We start from the raw sequence: 20,317 nt of genomic DNA on the forward strand, positions 1-20,317 counted from the left end.
CATAATCAGCTCCAGATGATTTTGAGTGTCTGCCAGCTTCCCAGAATAGCAGCGCTGGTTTCCTTGCAGCCCTCCAACTGGCCTTGGCAAATATTTTAGCAACTCCATGTTTACCTTCACACTCCTTCACTCTCACTCGCTCAGTGCATTCCTCATTCCTGCCCATCTCTATTGAAAATAATCAACTTTTTCATCATTTACCCCCACTGGTCAGGAGCACATGAGCCTGATTAACAAATTCCCACACAGCTCATAGATGGGACAAACTCGACAGCATGCTGGTTGCACGTGGATGTCTGAGCGAGACTCTCCCGCTCTGATCCTGATACATTTATTATTGCCTTTCACAAGGCCAACAGCTGCATCATCTTCAGCATTTAATTCCGATAAACACATAATGATGCACATAAAAACTTGACAGTTCCAGACAGCAGGGCATTCCTCTCGGTGATCGATGACATGTTTGTCTCATAAGGGTTCTGCTGAGAAACATTCAAAATCTGAAAGCCAACAGAGAGATAGCGTCTTATTATAATGCACACATGCATGTTAAAGGTGGTGTGGATAAAGCTGTGTCAGGGTAAGTCCTTACCTTGGAAAAGCTTATTTGTTTCCCAAAGTGTCTCTGATGGAAGTCAGTGATGAGTGATGTTTGTCCATACAATGCCTCTTGTTGAAGGCTGCACACATTTAGTCTTCGCATAGTGTTTACTAAAAGCAAACAAGCAGCATATTCATTTTTTTCCCTACACCTCTCTTTGCAGTGCCGTCCATCCAAAGGCAAGAGGCGGGGCTACTGCTGGTGCGTGGACAAATATGGGCAGCCTCTGCCCGGCTACGACGGCAAGGAGCGGGGCGAGACGCTGTGTTATAACCATGAGAGCAAGTGAGAGGACGAAGGGACGACGAGTGGACGGAGAGAGGAGGACAGAGAACAAGAGGGGTGAGGGGAGAGAGAAAGACAGACAAAGAAAGAGAGCCGACTTTGCTCTTGCATGTAGTTTTAATCAAACATTTGAAGGGACTCTGGACCTTTGATTTCAGGTCCCATTTCTGTCGGAGAGTTAGGGCGAGAACAAGGGGGAGGGCGAAAGGGGTGGAGCACAGCCTCTGCAACCGGCCAAGCCTCCTGTCCATCACAGCTATCTGTCCTGTGCTTAGGGAGCCTCTATGCTTTCTTTTAAATAAAAATAATTAAGCTGAAAGCTGGGAGAAAAGTTGAAGAAAGAGAGAATCCTACCATCTGCACTATTCTTTTAGAGAGAGAGGAAGGAGGGACTTTTCCACTCACTACAGAGGACTTGTTTGTGACTGTGACCCGAAAAAAAACCCCATACCACCGCCGTCTCTGTTGTGTGTGTCTGTCTGTATGTGTGTGTGTAATCGCGAGTGTGTGTTTGTCTTAGTGTGAGCACCTGCATAATATACGTGTGCACAGCTGCATGTCTGTGCAAGATGCCGTATGAGTGTGCACTTTCCCAAAAGTGTTTATTTGTGTAAATACTGTATGTCACTAAGCTCAGTTTAGCGATGTCAGACTGCCCATCCCCAGCACCTGCTCCATTAAACAATGCAGATAAAACGCTCTCTGGCTCAGGGTCCATTTTGAAGTGAAGGTTTATGGGATGGCAGGGCTTTGACTTCTTATCCAGCATGATGGCCACCAGGGGCCCTCCTTGCTGCCTCGGACTTGTCCCTCGCCCTGCAACTGGGAAGGGAATAGAAGAAAACCGTGCAGTTACAGTGCCTTAAAAACAGACATTTCCAAGCCTCCCCTCACCTTCACCCTCTGTACTCCTCGATTAAAGGAATACTTAACAGAAAATCTACCTTTTGAATATCAAAAACTCGTCCCCTGCAGGCTTTAAATGCAGCTCTGAATAATTTGCAGCTTACACCTTTGTGGAGGACAGCAGCTTTAGTTAGCCTGAAATCACAGCAGCTACAATAGATTTGAAGGGCAACAAAGAGAAGTTGTGTATTGGTATGGAACATACCAAATGGATGGTGGAGAAGTGGACTATGCTGCAGCAGTGGTTTGAGAAGTTTCCATGGACATTTTGATGCTTTTTTGGGATTATGGGTTGCCAATGGAGTCCACGGTAACTGCTGTGAATCCAAGCTAACTACAGCTGCTGTTCTCGATGAAAGAGCAAGTTACAAACTTTTAAAGTATTATTTTAAGGTGCTCACATGCTGGCCGCCCTGCACTCTTACGGATCAGTTTAGTGAGATTAGTCTGTCTTCTAGTCTCTTTCCCACCACCTCCTGTCCCTGTCCACATTCATGTCCCTGTTCCAATATGGCTGTAACTGTGGAAAGCTGATGAGGTCATTATTTGTCTCTTTTTCCCTGCCATTTGATGTTTTAATGTCTATTAATATAGTTTTATATTGCCTGCTGGTATGTATAAACGCTGTTGCAGTCGCGTTTGTGAGCGCACCTCTATGCTCCTGCACATGTGTGCCAGTGGATCTGAATGCCATTCTGTAAGATATTCAACCTTTTTGTCCCGCATAGAAATTCCAAAAGCAATTTTACTATATTGGAACGTTAAGATTTCATTTTTCGAGCACTTTTGAACTTTAGTAATCAATAAAGTGATAAAACCTGCACGATGTAAAGAGACACAGACTCGCATTGTAGTCATCATACAGAGTGGCTAAAAGATAACCTCATTGGCTTTCTATATGTAAACTGCTCTCCTATGTCCTCAACCCTTCTTTGTCCCATGTCCATCATGCAGCTCTGGTGCTGAGCTCCTCCAACCCTACATGTCTTCACCCCATGTCTAAAAATGTGTCCTTGTCTGTGTGCCTCATCCCGACCCTGTCTCCGACCCACTAACCCGAGCCCCATTTCAGCACCCTGCCCTCCTCCAGTCCTCTTCCTGTCAGTGGTGCAACCTGGTGTAGGCTTGTTTGTACGGGGCGAGCCCGGTGTGACCGGCCCGCTCTTCCACAGGTGCCAGCTGCCCCTATGCTTCAAGCCCAAGCACAAGCACTTAAAGCACTTTAGCTGCGCCGCTACTCGTCATTGCATGCAGTTAAAGACAATTGGACCTATCTGAATCTGCATACCTTTCCTTCGAGGTAATGTCAGATGAAACAGTGTGATACTGTAAGAAAACAATAATAACCTAGAGAGGAGAAGAAAAAGAAAGAAAAAAAAAAAAACGAAACTACACCAGGACCTTCTGACAGAGAACTTAGCAAACACCCCTCAGAAATTTTCCATTCAATGCAACTATTTTCTTTTTTGTTGTTGTTGTTTTTGTTTCTTTGAAAAATGCTTGTATGATGGTATGCCAACAAATCTCCACAAGGTGGACACAGCACCAAATATGCATTCACACAAGTGGTAGGGGGTCTGAGGGAGGAGGCAGGGTCCTCCCAGAGGAGCTTCCGGCCCGATGCTCTCCCACATCCTGTGTAAAGACTTGAAAAGTGGAGAGGGCGCCGACAAAGAATGCTTGCCCAGTAGCTTGGTAGCATGAAATCGGCTGTACACTTCCTTTAATAGACAGCAGCAGCTTACAACCAGCCTGTTGGTGCTATATCCCATCTATTCAAAGACTTGATGTGAGGGGAGGAACATACATAAAATATGTTTAAGCTATTCCCTCCCTAATATTTGTGTGTCTTTTTATATATATATATTATTATTATTATTTCCTGGCCAGCTATGTGTCTGACTAGACATCATGTACAGTACTTAAAAATGAAAATTATTTATCTAAGAAAGAATTATAAGCTGATCCAAACTAGGTTTTCTTATGAACAATTAAGTGACTCACCGATTGCACAGCAAAGTCTATATGATTCAGTGTATTTTGGGGAATATAATCACTAATGAATGTTTTATTTTGTAATGGAACTTTTTCTTCTGTTGCTCAGCAGTGTCATTTTTAAGCTCCGTGCCCAGCAGGCGAGTTTCAGCCTGGGGCAAAATCTGTGTCAGTCAGTCACTCAGGTCTCTGGTCATCTTATTTCACTGCTTCTTAAGGCAAGTGAACCTCGCACCTCTTAGTAAGTCACTTCTCTCCATGCACACCCAGCCATCCTTCCTCAGTCTGTTAGTGCAGAGCCAGGGTCACACTTCTGTAACGTCACTTTTGATTTTTTTATTGTTATTTTTCCCTGCTGGTCACATTAAGAATCTCTCTGTTCACGGGTAAATGTATTTTGTTTCGAGTTTTTTGACTCAAGCTTTTCATGATACTAAACTAAAAAATCACACAGCTATAATTTTCTCTGAGAAAGGAAACGATTTTGATTCAAAATATAATTTGTATTTAATGTCTTTTTTTAAAATAAAAATGAACACATTTTAAGATATTGTCTGTGGTGTTTGTTATTGTATCTTCCATCACTTAGTTTTTATATCTTTGGGAAGGAACCGGCTTATGTTGTCATCAGCAGCTAATAAGCCGATCATCTGCTCTGCTTGATGTCTTCAGGCAATCAGGACACAAATTTGCTCAAGTTGAAGTCCTTGAATGCAATCAGGCTCCCCTCAGTCTTGGAATGTGTCAATAAGGATAAAGCAAAGGTTCAATTTGTAAAGAATAAAAATAAATCTGGTGGTGCCAGGCAGGCTGGCAGTGGGCACGAGAGGTTGAGGCGAATTCCTGCGCCCAACCAAGGCAAACAGAGAGCGGGTCAAAAGGCAGCGCAGAGCTGCATGTCCCCGCGAACTGTCTAAAGTTAGACAAGGACCTCCACTTTAGATCACCGTGATAACGCTGCTCACAAACACACCAAATATAGAAAATGTGGTCCAGGAGTGTATCTATACACAGACTTTCATAATCAAGTGATGAAATTGTTATGATTCTTGTGTTCTGCTGCCTATGGATGTTTGTGCACAAAATAAACCTGCCTGAGGTGAAAGAGAGGCCAGGAGCGCATAGCTGAGGTTAATGTTTTTATTAAATATATCACCTTTTTACATCTCAATTACAAAAGTGTACATACACACGAGTGAGCAGTTAGTCACTTTGGAATATACTCACATAAACAATAATTCTCTCTCCAACAGCAGCATGTAGATAGAGCACAGCCAGGGACTCGCTCTTTGTGGTCATGTGTTCTTGGTCAGAGAGAACAGCAACATATAAAGTAAAACAGCATGTCTTTTTTTGACAAATGCATCAACACAACTGACAGCAGACACATAAATATTGGAGGTAGGTTAATGTAGATATACCCGTCTGAGAGGCGGTGCAGGGAGGCACCACCTGTCATGCTATCTGCAACCCCATGGATCCATGGGAAATGTTTTCTGAGACTGTTTAAGGATTCCCGACTGAGAGTTTTGCATTTACTGACAAGAGCTGATCATGTGTCACATCAGAAAAAAAAAGACAATAACAAAACAAAAAGGATGTAACAATGGCAACAATGTGAAAATGATTCATAAAAACAACATTTAGAAATACTTCTAAATAACATTTGGTCACTCAGTGCTTTTGTTCTTGCTTGGTTTGTCATAAACCAAACTCTAGACAAGGTGAGAGAGAGCTCAACTCAGCAGTGGAGTTACTCAGGGCCAAGATACATAAATACACTTTATACACCCATAAAAATAATAATATAATAATAAGGCAAAAAAAGATATAAATACTCATAGAATAATTACGAAAAACAAATACATTGAAATACAATGGAAATAAATAAGGCTGAAGAATAGAAGTAAATGCACAAATATTAAAATCTCCTTTACAGAAAAACAAAAATAGATTTTTTTTCTCTTTGGGACGGGTGTTTGAAGAGGAGGGAGGGAGGGAGGGTTTCTGGGTGTTTGGGACCCACAGTCCCGTAAAGACAGTGTACCTGAATTAAACACCACCATGGACAAGATCAATAAATAAACAGCTATCAAAAAGGAAAAATCAGTGGCTTGCTTCTTCTTATTTGTTTGTTGTCAGGTCGGCATCAGTGGTTGATCTCTTTAAGGGCACTCGGCATCTGCAGGCAGGTCGGTCGAACCTAAAATCTTCTTGCCATTCCAGGAATTCACACACCAGCATCGACCCCTCTGTCCGTCCAGAGAGGATTCACACTGCAGAGAAACAGAAACCCTTTTAATCAACTGCTTTCATTTTTCATTTTCATTCCATATGTGATACACACGGTCATGCAGCACTAACTGAGTGACATTACACTGAAACAAAAAACACACTCTGAGGTGCAAACTGAACAAACCCCTGCCTGCAACACCCATTAACCCGCACACAATCATTTGAAAGCTGTGGCTGACATAATCTTGGCTACATGCTCTCACACACAATTTGGTGAGATTCTTTTATGCTGAGTGGAGTCATATGAAGCCATTCCCAAAAAGCCAATACACACTGAGGGCAGATTTTACTGAAGATACGAACCTGTTTGGGTTTATAAAGCCCGTGTTTGTCACAGTTAGGGAGGTAGAATCTGGTTAATTTGTCTCCCAATTTCTGCTGGGATTTGGCAATCTTATCCAAGGCTCTCTGTAGCTCAACATGACAGGGCCCCTGTAGAGAGGAGTGAGGGAAAATGTTAACTGAGCTGTTAACTTCTGTATTTGCACAGTGCCAACACAGAGAAATAATAATCGACACTGCTTTATTATCAGCAAGCACGTGGGCTGACATCAAACTGCATATAAAACTTGTAATAACAAGCATGCCCATTCCCTATTTCCCCCTCCAACATTTTGTCAAACAGCACACGAGCTCCCCCTTGTGGTGGACTAGTCCTTTCCCCAAACCTCACCAAAACTTTTAGTAACATATTGCACACATATGATTTCACAGAATCCACACAGGGTTAGGGGTCTTACCTGTTCAACCAGTTTCTTGCGGATGGCGATGAGTTTGGCTTTCATACTCTCCTGAGCGTCGGCAGGCGCCCTCGGGTCGTAGGGCTTACTGTGCCCGGGGAGGTAGTGGCTGGAGCCGGGGTCCGAGACGATGGCTGAGTTCTCCATCTCAGCCTCTGGCTCTCCCTGATCTGGAGAAGGGAATTGAATGAATATGAAGCGGGACTGACTGAATGTAACTGTAAATTACTTCAGAATAGACTAGTCAAGTGTTTTGGAAATGTAATGGTGATGATTTGCTGGATGTGGTAGCCTAAAACACAGATGTCTAAATGTGGAGGTTATAGGCCTACCTTGTGTCTGGGGCTCGGGGGTCGTCTCGGGCTCAGTGCTCGCCGTGCACACTGCTTGTCCCCGGGTGAGGGAGTGCAGCGGCCGGGGGTCGCCAGGTCTCGGGGTGCACCTCAGTCCGGAGCCGCATGGCGCTGTGTAGATCCCGCACAGCTCCCCGGCCGTCAGGGCGCAGGCGAGGCAGCATCCACAGCCGGGCTCCCGCAACACTTCAGCGCATTCGGATGCCACCGCTGGACACTGACTCAGCTTCTCCGGAGTACACGCGGCGCATCGGATCGGCTCTTGTCCCACCACTGGGGACCCCAGCGTCCCTGTGGACAGCACGGAGCACACCGCTGCCACCACGACGTGCTTCAAATATAATCCACCCATGGTCAACATAGTGAGCTGGATACTAAATATAGAATATAAAATGTAAAGCAAGCTAGAGAGAATAATCAAAGGAAAAAGCCGGATTCTCACGGTTCTTGCTCAGTTGTAGGCTATCTTTCGTTTGATTTTGGGAAAATGTCTAACTGTGCGTTGCGCGCAGCCGTATTTATAGCTGGGTCCTCTCTGAGTGTTTGACGCATCGGCGTTATGAATGATTTCTGAAAAGAAGGTGTGATGATACGATGGGCTCTGATTGGCCCGCCTGTGTCCGGCCAGGCAGCTCATTTGAATACAACATTCACGTCAATATTTATTTTGGAACAGGCAGTGCTTGCACGTATCGCTGACGAGTGACGACACAAGTGTTTGATGTTGCAATCAAGGACCCCCTTTTTCTCACCCGTGTGCTACACTAAACTACTTTACCCCACACCGGCAGATTGCAATAACAACACATATGCTCCAAGTTTGATTCTTTGTCTTTGTTTTCATAACTTGAAATGAGAAGTTTACACAGCGTCAATGTGGAGCTGACTGAATCAACAGCTCCTTGTGTTTCGTTCTGACACAAATGAGGTCCTCTCTTTAGAAGCAGAGTTGTCTATTCATTAAGATTTTCCGGTAGCCGCCTAATTGTCCTCCCCGAACTTCTTACACAACTTTGGGGAAAACGAATAATGAGCGCAAATTACGCACGCCCACGCTGAGAGCCCACTGCGGAGGGGTAATAAATCCAACTTCGAGAAATAGCTGCGCAAATGACGGTCGCATGTGTTTGCCATGGAGTCTAGGGCTCTGGACTGTGTGGTATGTGATCCCTCTCTGTCCCTCGCGCGAGCACTGAAGCCGGCTTTGGGCTCAGTCCAGGAGATGTCCAGTTGTAATTACCCGTTTCCTGGGACAATAATAGACCACAGCTTTGGATGGGGGCTGCGCGGACATGATCACAGACACGTATCTCGCCTCGCCACTCTCTGGGGGCTTTGATGATCCCATGCCTAGACGACATGCACGTTTTCACGGCTTGCTTCATGGCATTTGGTGTCCTGGCACTGCTGACCCCATACGGGCAAAATGTTCCCCAATTTTGAAAAATGTCTAAAAAAAAAAAGACTCCCCGTCTCTCTTTTTGTTTTATTTTCATCCCCCCACTTATCTACTTTCATATTAATTAAATAATGAATTACCTACTCATATCACTTTTTCTGGTGCAGTGGGTTTCATTGTGTGATCGGCTCCATGCAATTGCTTATAAGATTGCATCATCTGTCAACTAGTGTTAACAGTAATTCTCACGTGATGCCCAGATTTGTATTCCTCAAAGCTCCAGGCTAAATAAAGCTTACAGTGTAATCTGATGTGGCATGAGAGAGTTTTCTAGACCCCCCCACCCCCCATCTTATGCTGACATCTTCATCTGCTGTAAAGGTGAATTCAGTTCAATTACACACCAATAGTCCATGCTGTGCAGGTTACTAACAGTGGTGGAGAGTGTAGGTTCCATTTACTCAAGCACAATTTAGGTACAATTTTAACTTGGGTTTCCCATTTCTGCTATATTATACTTCAGTATCACCACTGACCTTCACATCTACCTGACAGCTACAGTTAATAGAAGGCTACTTTGTATATTAGGATTTGCATTCAAAAGATCTGCTCAGTTTACAAAATATGATCATTGATTGTAGATTTGACTACCCAACAGACTATAGACTATAGTTATAATGAGCACTTGACTCAACATTAAAATGTTGCTTACATGTTAATGCATATATAATAATAATCAAGTAAAATGGTATATTTAGTAGACTAATGTCACACTCTAAAAGGAGTCATTCTGCACAATTATTTTAAGTACGTTTTGCTGTTGTAAACTGCTTTTACACTGTTGGGCAGTTGAATCTGCATCATTGCATCATATTTTAAAGATGCCTGCCTTTGGTGTGAGAGACCAGGGTTCAATCCCCCTCTGTGACACACCCACCATTGTGTCCCTGAGCAAGACACTTAACCCCTGCTTGCTCCAGAGGCGTGCGACCGCTGACATATATAGCAGCTGTAAGTCGCTTTGGATAAAAGCATCAGCTAAATTAATAAATGTAAATGTAAATGTGTATCATAAATTTAGTTTGCAAAATCCTACGCAGCAAATAGGCTAGCTGTCAGATAAATGTAGTGGAGGGAAAAGTGCATTGCTTCCCTCATAAATGTTGTGGAGATGAAGTGAAAAAATTGCATAAAATGGATATAATCAAGTAAAGTATCTTAAACTTGTAGCAAAATACTTGAATAAATGTACTTACTGTAGTTACTTTACACCATTGCACTCTGAAAGAAGCTAGTCTGCATATTGGGTACTAATTATAAATTAAGCGTTAATTTCTAATAATCCGTGTGTACTTTTAAGTAAAATTTTTAATGCAGGTGTTTGACCTGTGTTGGAGTATTTTAACACTGTGGTATTACTGCTTGTACTTAAGTCAAGAATATATTATTTTTCCACCCCTGGTCATGAGCAGTCATTAAATGCTTAAAGGGTTATTCTGTATTTTTCAATTACAGATAGGATGTTAGATTTGGATAGGGAGACTGATCATAATTGAACATATGAGTCAGTTTACAAACCTTTCTGGTTTACAGAAAACCTAAAACCACTTATATAGAAAGCAGTAATAACATTTGGGATGTTACGTTGTTGTCTAGTGTTGGTATGTGTTAAGAAAGACCTGTCATTCAATTTGGAGGTGATATCAGGTTCCCAAACTGTTTTTTACTCCTTTATATCAATTTCCCACTCTTATTTCCCTTTACGTAGCTTTAAGGATGTAAAAATCCTCTCATCCCATACTTAAGCTATATAAAGTTAAAACTGTGTTTAAACTGTGTGAAATATTCAAACTGACCACACAATTTAATGACTGTACCATTCCATAAAATAGAAATAATTTGTGTTAAATTTACATTTACCCAAAAAATTCAGACTGATGGATTATTGATCCCTGTTAGAATTTAGAATAAAGTTTTGTAGGTCTGAACAAAGTTCAACAACTTTGTCATGGCTGACCTACAAGCAGAACAATGAGGTCCGGGAGTTGAAGAGGAAAGAAGTTGCATTTAGTTAATTCTATTAATAAAACATGTGATGTGTACAGCCCCATACAGCGTGTCCTAAAGGATGTCCAAATGTTTGTTTTTTCTCACTCTCACTGAACAGGAAGTCCTTTAATGCATAACTGAATAGTCCCATTCTCATCATGAAAACATTAGTTTACTGTGGGGAAAATAGGCCATTTACTCAAGTACTGTACTTCAGTGTGTTTTTGAAGTACTTGTATTTCACAAAACATACATTTTACCTAAAAAAAAATTTTATTTACACAAATGTAAACAAATATCTATATGTTAGAGGCTAAATTGCCTAACCCTGTTAAAAAGGGTTAAATTGTGTTCCATCTTGACCAGTTATAGTGTTGAAATAGATAAAGCAGCACAATAGTGCACAGGTCAGTGTTATCTGACAGGTCAGGATTATTATTTCTGATACATAGCATTATAGTACAGTTGGGTAGTTTAACTTTTAACAATGCAATCAATCAGAAAATAGCTGTCAGATAGATGTAGTGGAGTAAAAAGCATATTATTTTTTCCTCTGAAATATGGTGAAGTAGAAGTATAAACTAGCAAAACAACTGAAATACTCACTTCAAGTACAACTACCTTTTAAAGTCTACTTGGGGGCAGTACCTAACTGAGTAAATGTTACTTTCCACCACTATGATCTGTAGGAGGCTAGTCTATATACTTTTACTTTTATGTAATAGCATGGTTTGTACTACTCCACTGTAACTTAAGTAAGTTAGTAAAACATTGACCGAAGGACTTTTATCTGCAAAAAAGCCGGTACTTCTACTTTTCCTAAGTAAAGAATCTATACATGTTCCAGCACTGCTAATTTATCTGCTAAAATAGTGGCCAGTCATTGAAGTGTTAAAAGTTAAATTTTTACAGCCACAGTCGCATGGTTCCTGATGTGCGTTCTCTACGTGTTGGGTCAGTCTGTCCTCAGTTGAACTGAAGTCTGTGTCCTTGTGAGGGAAGTGGACTACGGGGCCCCTGGGAGCTGGAACATGGATTAGATGCTGCATGACAGGGCATTTATTCTCATTCCACTGAACTTAACCTTAAACCTAAACTCTTTAAAAATAGTTTGAGAAGGCCTCCACTCCTGTGCAAAGCACATCTGTCTGCAACATCTTATGATGTGGCCTCATGTGGCGGACTGACTGCTGAGGTAAAGCACAGCATGGGATGTAATTAGTAGGATGATGTCAAGACGGAGAGACATGATGGATTAAAACATGTGAAGTATTCTCATGAAGGAGCCACATGCTGTAGCTGACAGCTTGTGTGAGTTTGTCAGATCAGAGAGGCGGAGTGGTCAAACAGAACAGTTATCTCAGGTCAGGGACAGACCTACTTTTTCAAAAAACACATGTACACAGTTGGATCCGCCAGTGCTCCGAGACCCAAACCAGAAAGCCCCTGTATGTTTGCTGCGGGGTCTGTGTTTGGGATCGCAATGATAAGCGGGGTTTTCCATCTCTTTCAGATGTCACATGATGTAGATCAAACGGTGCTTGGCATTGAGCGTCCCGAGACTGGAATGTTTACCTTTGACAAGAGCACCGGGGAAAACAGTCTTGTTGTCTCAGGAGCTGCTCACACCCACACACACACCAGGTTTCATGTATGGTGATTTAAACCTTGCCGTTTGGAGGGCGTCAGAAGGGGGGTATCAACACCAGATGAGCTCAGAAAAATAGGGCTGTTTGAAATCACACCCACAGAAGGAATGCACACCTGCATGAATACTACAAGCCAAAATCCAGAGGTTCTCCGTCAGGTATAATGCTAAGAGGTTATTAAACAAGATGATTATGTAGCTTGTTTTACCAAGATTGGGGTACAACTATTGCCTTACTTTAAAGTTTATGGTTTATACGTTGTAACTAGTGGTAACTAATTTAAAAACAATCCCACCACAAAGTCGATTCAGTTGTTGTTCTGGAGCTCTTATCACATGATCTTCCACAGCAGGTGGAGTTCGCCCAGTTGTCACAAACCTTTCGGAGAACATCTAAAGTTGCACGTTTATTGACAAAACAATCTTACCATTTGCCGAGGAAGATCATGTTATCGAAAGTTTCTAAATGGACCTTGTGGTGGGATTGTTTTGTCAGATTTCCAAGGTCAAAAATGGACAGATTATTCAGAAAGGCACTTTAATGATCACTGCAACAAAAGAACTGCAAATCATTGTACAAAAATCCATTTATAACAACTTAACATTTATAGCTGCAGACTTGACTGATTAGTGGTGAAAGAAGCGGTTAATTAATGACTTACTAACACTTAAAGCCCCAAACCTGATGGCTAATGACACAGTAAGAAACTCATGACTCACTTTATAATGGGCCATCAGGTCAGCAAGTTAATACACCTGGAGACTTGGGACCATAAATACTCCTGTAATGCTTGATTTTATCTAAATATAAATATATTATTCCCTCTGCAGAGAAGGTGATTGGCTGCAATCTTCCATCTCTTCGGGACCTGTACGCCACCAGGACTCTGAGGCATGAAGGAAAAATTGCGGCTGACCCCTCACATCCCGGTCACAAACTGTTTCAGTCACTCCCCTCTGGCAAGAGGCTGCTGTCCATCAGGACTAAGACTTCTCGCCACAAAAACAGCTTCTATCCTTCTGCAGCTAGCCTCATCAACAAGACCCGGGTCCCCCACTGACACTCCCCCCTTCCCTCTCAAATACTGTATATCTTTGCACACGTAAACATTATTTAATTTCACATAATTGTACATACATATTGCATACATATTTGTTGTTAAGTGTAAATTGTTATTTTTCTATTCTTTTTCAATCTATCCAATATTTATATATTTCTACATTTATTTACGTCAACTGTATATTTGTCTTTGGTGTCTATGTGTAGCACCTTATCTCCAAAACAAATTCCTCGTACATGTAAAAACTACTTGGCAACAAAAACTTTTCTGATAAAAAACGTTTTTGTGATTGGCAAGGGAAAGAAAGGACACTGAGGTTGTTGGAAGACTTGGGCCACAACTTAGTGGTTACTTACTAATCACATTAAATGAATATTTCAAGCTGACGTACTGGTGCAGACGGAGGCTCTGGTCTCTGTGGGGGAACCAGTGTTGTTTCTGGTCCCGGGACGCAGCGGTGGCGTGGTCTGGTTAACCAGTGTCCTCTCCCAGGGCTAAGAATCAGCAGCCAGGAATGTGATGTGAGTGGGCACAATGACGCTAATCCCCAGCAAAGTTGTTCTTTTTCTTCTACTCTTCTCACAAGATTTCCTTAATCGGATAATCCATGTCTTATTAAACAGGCAATGCAGAACATAGACTGAGGTCTGGGAGGAAAACACTGAAACAGAGCTGGGTTAATTCATGGCGGAGGAGTCTCGGGACGCTCTCACTGCTTTAATGTTGTGAATGGGGAAATGGATTTATTCATTAGACCCACTACACCTGCATCTTGGCATGCCGTATTATGGTTCATCTGTGTGCGTCTGTGTGTGACAGTGTTTTTTGGTGTGTTTTCAATTAAGTGTATATGATTGTGAGCTTGTGATTGTACACTTGTGTGTGGGAAACCCAGGAAATCCAGGCTCCCATGCGCCAGCATCCATTGTGTTTAGTTTCCTCCTCTTTCTCTCTGAGTGACTGTGTGTGTGAGTGTGTGTTTAGCTGCAGTGCTTCCCTCTCACGTGGCTCTAATGAGAAGTAGGAGGTAGTCTGAGCCAGAGCATTGCACTTGGCAAAGTTAGCTGGAAACAATCTCATGAATGGGTCAAGGGAGTTACGGTTGCAGGCTTTACCATTATTATGTCCCCATGCAAGAAAATTGAGTTTTCCATCTGAACTCACTGTTACTCCCCCCTCCTCCCCTTTCATTCCATCAAATCTGTGTCCGAAGATCCTATCTTCAATGACAATAGAACAGCCTGTTCAGAACATCCACATGAAAGAATTCACTGAAGAAGAAGACTGAAAGACCATATACAGTGAGGGAGAGCTACAGTGTGATAAACACAATTGAAGTGTACAGTCACCACTCTTTGTAAGGCTTATTGTATCAACTCTTTGGCTCCACTTCGCTGCAGTTTCAACTTCATTGTCCCCTCCAAGGGGCAAATTATTGTGCAGCAAGGAATTACAGTTGAAAAAAGTGTATTTTTGTACTCAAATTTTTTTTCACATATCACAACAAGCACATAATGAATTTTAGATGAATGTTTTGAGACATCACAAATGACGTAGTATTTTCCCTAACCTCTAATGGTGTCTGGCCAAGTTAACTATAACAGGTAAAAACTTAGATTGTCTTCCCGATAGGCATAACAATATCCACAATGTCTGAATGCTTCCTCCTTGCATTAGAAGGTTATGACCTTAGTTTTATCTGCATTTAACACAGACCAGAGATAAAGGGAGTGAATATCCTTTAGTTTGTGCAACTCTAGAGCATTGAACATTTTTCAAAATTAAATGTTAACTTGTCTCTAGAAACAACACCCAGTTACTGCAGTTAATCGGTTAGGTAATGTTTCTTTAGTAGAAAATAGAAACAGTCCATCAAAACTGTTTACATGTCTATGAATTATTAGAAACCAAGATATCTTTTTTTTTGGAAAGACATGCTTCTGTGGCCCCATCCACACTACTCCGCTTTAAAACGAATACGATGTCCGTCCACACCAGCATTTTAGCTGCGTTCACGTACACTGGGCATGCACATGCCGGTGTAAACATGAAGCAGATGCTCTCTCTCTTCCATAGTTACAGAAGATTTGGTGATATAATAAAGTACAATAGACGAAGAACCACACCAGATATTTTTTTGTCATGGACCAATAATGAACTGGGACTGTTTCTGAATGTAACACGGGAGCGACTGTAATTACGGTGACATAAACAGTAGTACAAGTGTAGGCTATAAATGTTATTTGCACAGTACAAAATATGTTAATAAAAATGACCACTTGCCTTCTCAAAAATCTAAAATTCTGTCAGTAGCATTGTGTTTCTGCTTTGTATGACTTATAAGACACAATCAGAGAACCACGTCTACGTCATCATTTCTAAAGTCTTCCGTTTTTGCCCGTCTGCACTAAAACCCTCTCTGAAGTTTTAAAATGATAAACACGTTCGGCAGCGTTTTCAAACTTCTCCGTTTTACGTCTTCGTTTTCACTGTTTTAGTCTGGAAAACGAAGTAGTGTGGATGGGACCTATATCACAAATGATAAATTACATTTATCTCTATTGTGTTTAAATGAGACAAACATCTCAAACCTGGACAAATAAATCCCAAACTATCTTGTGGTGAGATGCCACAGGGCTAAGAAGAAATGTTTTCCCTGTTGTAATGTTAGTGATGGGACGTCCTGTGTCAGTGTAGAAATGTCAGCCTGTATGTCCAAGTATTGTTATCCAGATCTGTTTTTCACTGGATTTCAAAGTTTACCTCGGGTCACAGTGATCCGCTCTGTTTCTAAGGTTGTTATGAAAGTGGCTGCAGATTTCAAGGTGTTTTCTCTCAGCTCGTCACATTCCATCTGCGTGGACGTTCAGAAGAGACCAAACATGCAGGAGCGGCGGGAGAAGGTTAGTAAGGGTCACTGCTGTTCTTACACAACACAGAGTTCTTTGACCCTGGGTATACCTATGCTTATGTGCTTGCAGGGAAAACATAACACACAAGACAGAGAATAACAATCTTGCACTGGGGAAATCCTTGATGAGAAACAATCTTGTGGGAGGATGTTTTTTCTCCACTAATCAGAAAAGAGCCATTTGTGTTTTTGGCTCCTGCTGAAGACCTCTAGGAAATATTTTGTTTCACAACCTTGCAGAAGCTTTGGTGTGACACAAAATTTCTCGGAACAGTTCCGCACACTGAAAGCATTTCAGAGCTTAATCTTTGCATATGGAATTGATCAAATCTAAAATGCAATCCTTCAGGATGAATTATGGACTTGAACGCTTTAACTGTGCTCTGTGACGGTCTTCAGAGACTAAAAGTGGAGCAAATAGCCTGTATTCTGAACCAGTTCCAGATTCAGAACACTGGTCCTCCTCTGCTTGAAGATTTCACAAGAACAATTTGAAAAACATCATAAAATAGGCTATGTACTACTTTGTGCAATGGCAACTTTTTTTTTGTAAGACATAACTAATGACTTATTAATGGTTAAAATAGTTTAGTAGTTCTCTGTAACAAGAAGACATCAGAGACTATAATTACGATATTAGTTCAGTAACTTAACCAACTGAACAAGCCAACATCAGCAAGCTGCTATACAATGTGTTTAGAATGATGAGTAAAAGAGGTGAAATATAATATGGTTGAAACATCTGACCTGAACTCTAAATACAAATCAAGTGTCATGCTGGATAAGGATAAACCCCAGCCAACCTGGCAACCCAAAAATATTTTTTATTATTTGGCTCATAACTTTAAATCATAATCATTTGGCGGAGTCTAAGGCTGTCACACAATTTGAACGAATAAAACTGACTTATCCACATGAACAAAACCCATATCCAAAACAATGATGTAGAAATGTGTTTCTGTTCATTATTGGTGCCTCCACCGCCTCACTTGAGTGATAAACAAACGTTAGTCAAGGTAGCTGCATTTTACTAAGTCAGCATAAAAAACCTTTATCAGAGATTGTTTTATAGGGCGTCATATCCAAAATGCTTCCACACATTACAAATGGTTTCATCATGGCTGGCTAGTTTTCTACATTTTGTGTTATTGAAGACAACAACATAAAGCCCAGTACTGCAATTGGTCAGAGAACCATTAATACAAACACTGGCAACCCTTAATAAAAAGGGGTACCAAAAAGCTAATAATAATTTTGATTGACGGAAATGTTCTTTTCTCCTCTTTGCTGCCCTGTTTATCACCTCACGACCCTTCATATTTACTTTTCAACCCATTCATGGGTCTTGAACCCAGGTTGGGAACCACTGATCCAGGAGACCAGGGGTTCTTTATTTTAGTGACGATATAGTCCTTAGTTTGTTCTCAGGTGCATGCTGCGGACTTAATGCATGTTTGATGTTGAAGTTCACCACTTGTTTGGCCACACTCACGCACAAGCATGCACTCGCTTAAAAACGGATACAAACAGATATACAAAGATGCATGTTTAAAAAAAAAGCATCTACAAAGTTATACACACACACTTAAGCGATGGGGTTGTTTTTTTCCTCCCACGCTCCACTGTCCAAATTCCAGCAGGGTTTACAGTAAGGGATGTTATGACACATGGGGTCATTGGGTAAGCAGTGCGAGGGAGGGGAGCAGTGAAACTATCGTTAACCCTGCAGAGTGTCCCAGTCGGCTGCGTCACCGGCCCAATCTCCCCTCGGCTGCGTCTGACTCAGGCTGCTGATAGACGGTCGTTCCACTACACCACAGCTGTAAACGAGGCCTGAAGAGGCCCATTTCCGCCAGCTTATCTCAGTGTGTGTGCGAGTGTTTACATTGGCACTCCTGAGCCGGGCGTGTTTGATCATATCGGAGGGTCCGGCAGGTGGTAAACACACACACATTGGCTGTAACTTTCTCTGTTATCATCAAAAAAGCGGAGTATTGACATCCTCTGCTGTGATTGCACACAATCAGCATGAATCACAAAGCCAATAAGAGGAGGGCGGGTCACTGGTTCATCATTTACTCGTTGAAAAACACAACCTTGATGGTTTCATGTCAGGGCACGATCCTTGCTGTGTTGCCATGACAACCTGTCAGTCAGGATGCTCCACATGCCACAGCACTTCCAGCTGCTTTACTATACACGCACACCAGCAGCAAACACACACACACACATTTTCACTGATGAATGTTTAGAAGTCGGTTCTTCCTGTGACAGGACTTGAACCATCCCTTCGCACTCAGCTCGACACACAAACAGACACAATGATAAGGCCCCAAGGGTTTGTTTTGTTTTCTTTTTCCTTTCAAACCTCCCATTTGTTTGTTAGATTCTTCTGCTGGGGGGTGAAGTGAGAGGCAGAAACATGTACTGTTTAACCCACAGAGGCCCTGACACCTTTGTCATATCCATTGTACTATATAGAAAGACCGTCCTCATCAGCAAAATGAAAAAAATATGCTGTTTTACACCAGAGAGGGCAGTCCATGCGTCCCATTTCCTACCAGCGCTCGTTGTTAGTTCTTTTTAACCAAGCAGTTATAGTTGCCTGAGCTTAACCAGACTGTGTTGCAGCAGGAGGTGGCAGATCAGAAAACCCCGAGCTGTTTTAGAAGGCACGGACGAGTGACGTGTTTCCTCGTTTTTAAAGGGGGATCAGTCACGTAGTCATGAATGATCCGGTGCTTCTTATTACGTTTTATGGGCATTTTATCATTGTTTGTGTTTTGTACTGTTTTGTCATGTTTTCTTGCTTAGTTTTTTGTATGTGTATAAAAGGCGGATCTCCTTAGGCCACACCCTCCCTCATTACACAAATACACATCACCTGATGTGCGGGAATCCAATAAGCATTGAACTTTATACAGTTTGGAGTTGGAAAGTATGCATAAAAATGATGATAGGGTCAAAATACTCACTTGCCTAATAATTGTGCATGCGGCGTGTATACCATCGGTCCGTGCCATATACTAAAAATAAATAAAAAAAGGCTTCAGGGCCAGTCTTGGTCTCCTGTTTCAGAGTTTCTACCTCTGATTCAGGATGTATTCCAGTTTTCTTGGGCTGTCTGACAACACTAGTGCTGTACCTGAATAGGGCTGATTTGCTACTTTAAGCCAATGCTTTAAATATTTTGCTACCCTTGTTTTCTTTGTCCATCTCAGTTGTTTTTACAATCAGGTAATCATGACCAAGACTTGTTGTGTAACTTGCCAAGGTATTATCCTCAGTTGCTGTTGTGTATTGATATAGCAATGAAAAATCTGATGCTTCGAGTGACAACATCGGGTTCAAAACAGGTGCTCACTCACTGACGTTTAGGTTGCACCCGCAGAGGAAACCCACCCATTTCAGGCATCCATACAGTTTGTTATGGGAAGAATGTTGAAAGTACAAACTCAGGGGAGGAATGGTGAACTTCTCAGAGATTTATCGGGAGAAAAATAAAAGTCAGTCTACATTTGTAGGCTTCTACATTTGTACGGCTCCAATATAGTATAGAACTGGACCTCTGGAGAAAATCCACAGGTGTAATTAATTTCATTAATGATTGTTTACTGTCCCAGTAAGCCAGTGTCTGATCTGACTTACTTTAAGGGAAATCACCTTCACCTTGTCTCATATTTTGTAGATAACATTTAATGAACTTGTAATGAACAAAATATTAGTTTTTTGGTTTTATGTTTTTGGAAAGCACTTTGTAACTTTTAACCTGCCAGCTTATTAATATTATTATTCTTAAATGATGAAATGAAAATTAATTGAAGATTAATTGATAATAAAAAATAAATAAATCTCAGTTACAGCCCTAATCACATGAACTCTATTGAAGTACGTTATGTTTTTGCTACCTGATGCCTGGCTGCCTGTAAACTCACCGTACGATTGTTCGTCTTTTCAACATTCTTCTCTTGACGAACTTTTTGAGCACTGAATTATACACTCATACACTATCTGCTATCGACACGTACACAAACTCTGCTCTCATGTTTCTCTGGTAGCAGACGTGTTCATAAC

The 20,317-nt window shown here is 41.6% G+C and overlaps 2 protein-coding genes across 3 annotated transcripts in view; one reads left to right on the top strand and one right to left on the bottom strand.

Annotated features, from left to right (window-relative positions):
• igfbp3 (insulin-like growth factor binding protein 3) overlaps nt 1–4,333 on the top strand; it is a 20,783-nt gene extending 16,450 nt beyond the window's left edge. The window contains exons 4-5 of one of the 2 annotated variants that reach the window (XR_006825170.1): nt 765–943; nt 1,045–4,333. Coding sequence is in view for 1 of the 2 variants with exons in the window: in XM_046050111.1 (XP_045906067.1) it covers nt 765–890 (126 nt within the window). In the remaining variant the exon portion in view is untranslated. Of the gene's footprint in view, nt 1–764 lie in introns of both variants that reach the window. The other variant, XM_046050111.1, reaches the window with a different exon arrangement.
• A 580-nt stretch (nt 4,334–4,913) lies between these two features.
• On the bottom strand, nt 4,914–8,125 carry igfbp1a (insulin-like growth factor binding protein 1a). Its single transcript, XM_046050631.1, is given in 5 exon segments — nt 4,914–5,954; nt 5,956–6,063; nt 6,386–6,514; nt 6,823–6,992; nt 7,155–8,125. Coding segments are annotated over 5 exon segments (807 nt in total). The 5' UTR covers nt 7,537–8,125; the 3' UTR covers nt 4,914–5,936.
• Nucleotides 8,126–20,317: the final 12,192 nt, after the last annotated feature.

The sequence above is a fragment of the Micropterus dolomieu genome, linkage group LG05 (assembly GCF_021292245.1).
Source record: "Micropterus dolomieu isolate WLL.071019.BEF.003 ecotype Adirondacks linkage group LG05, ASM2129224v1, whole genome shotgun sequence".
Lineage (NCBI taxonomy): Eukaryota > Metazoa > Chordata > Actinopteri > Centrarchiformes > Centrarchidae > Micropterus > Micropterus dolomieu.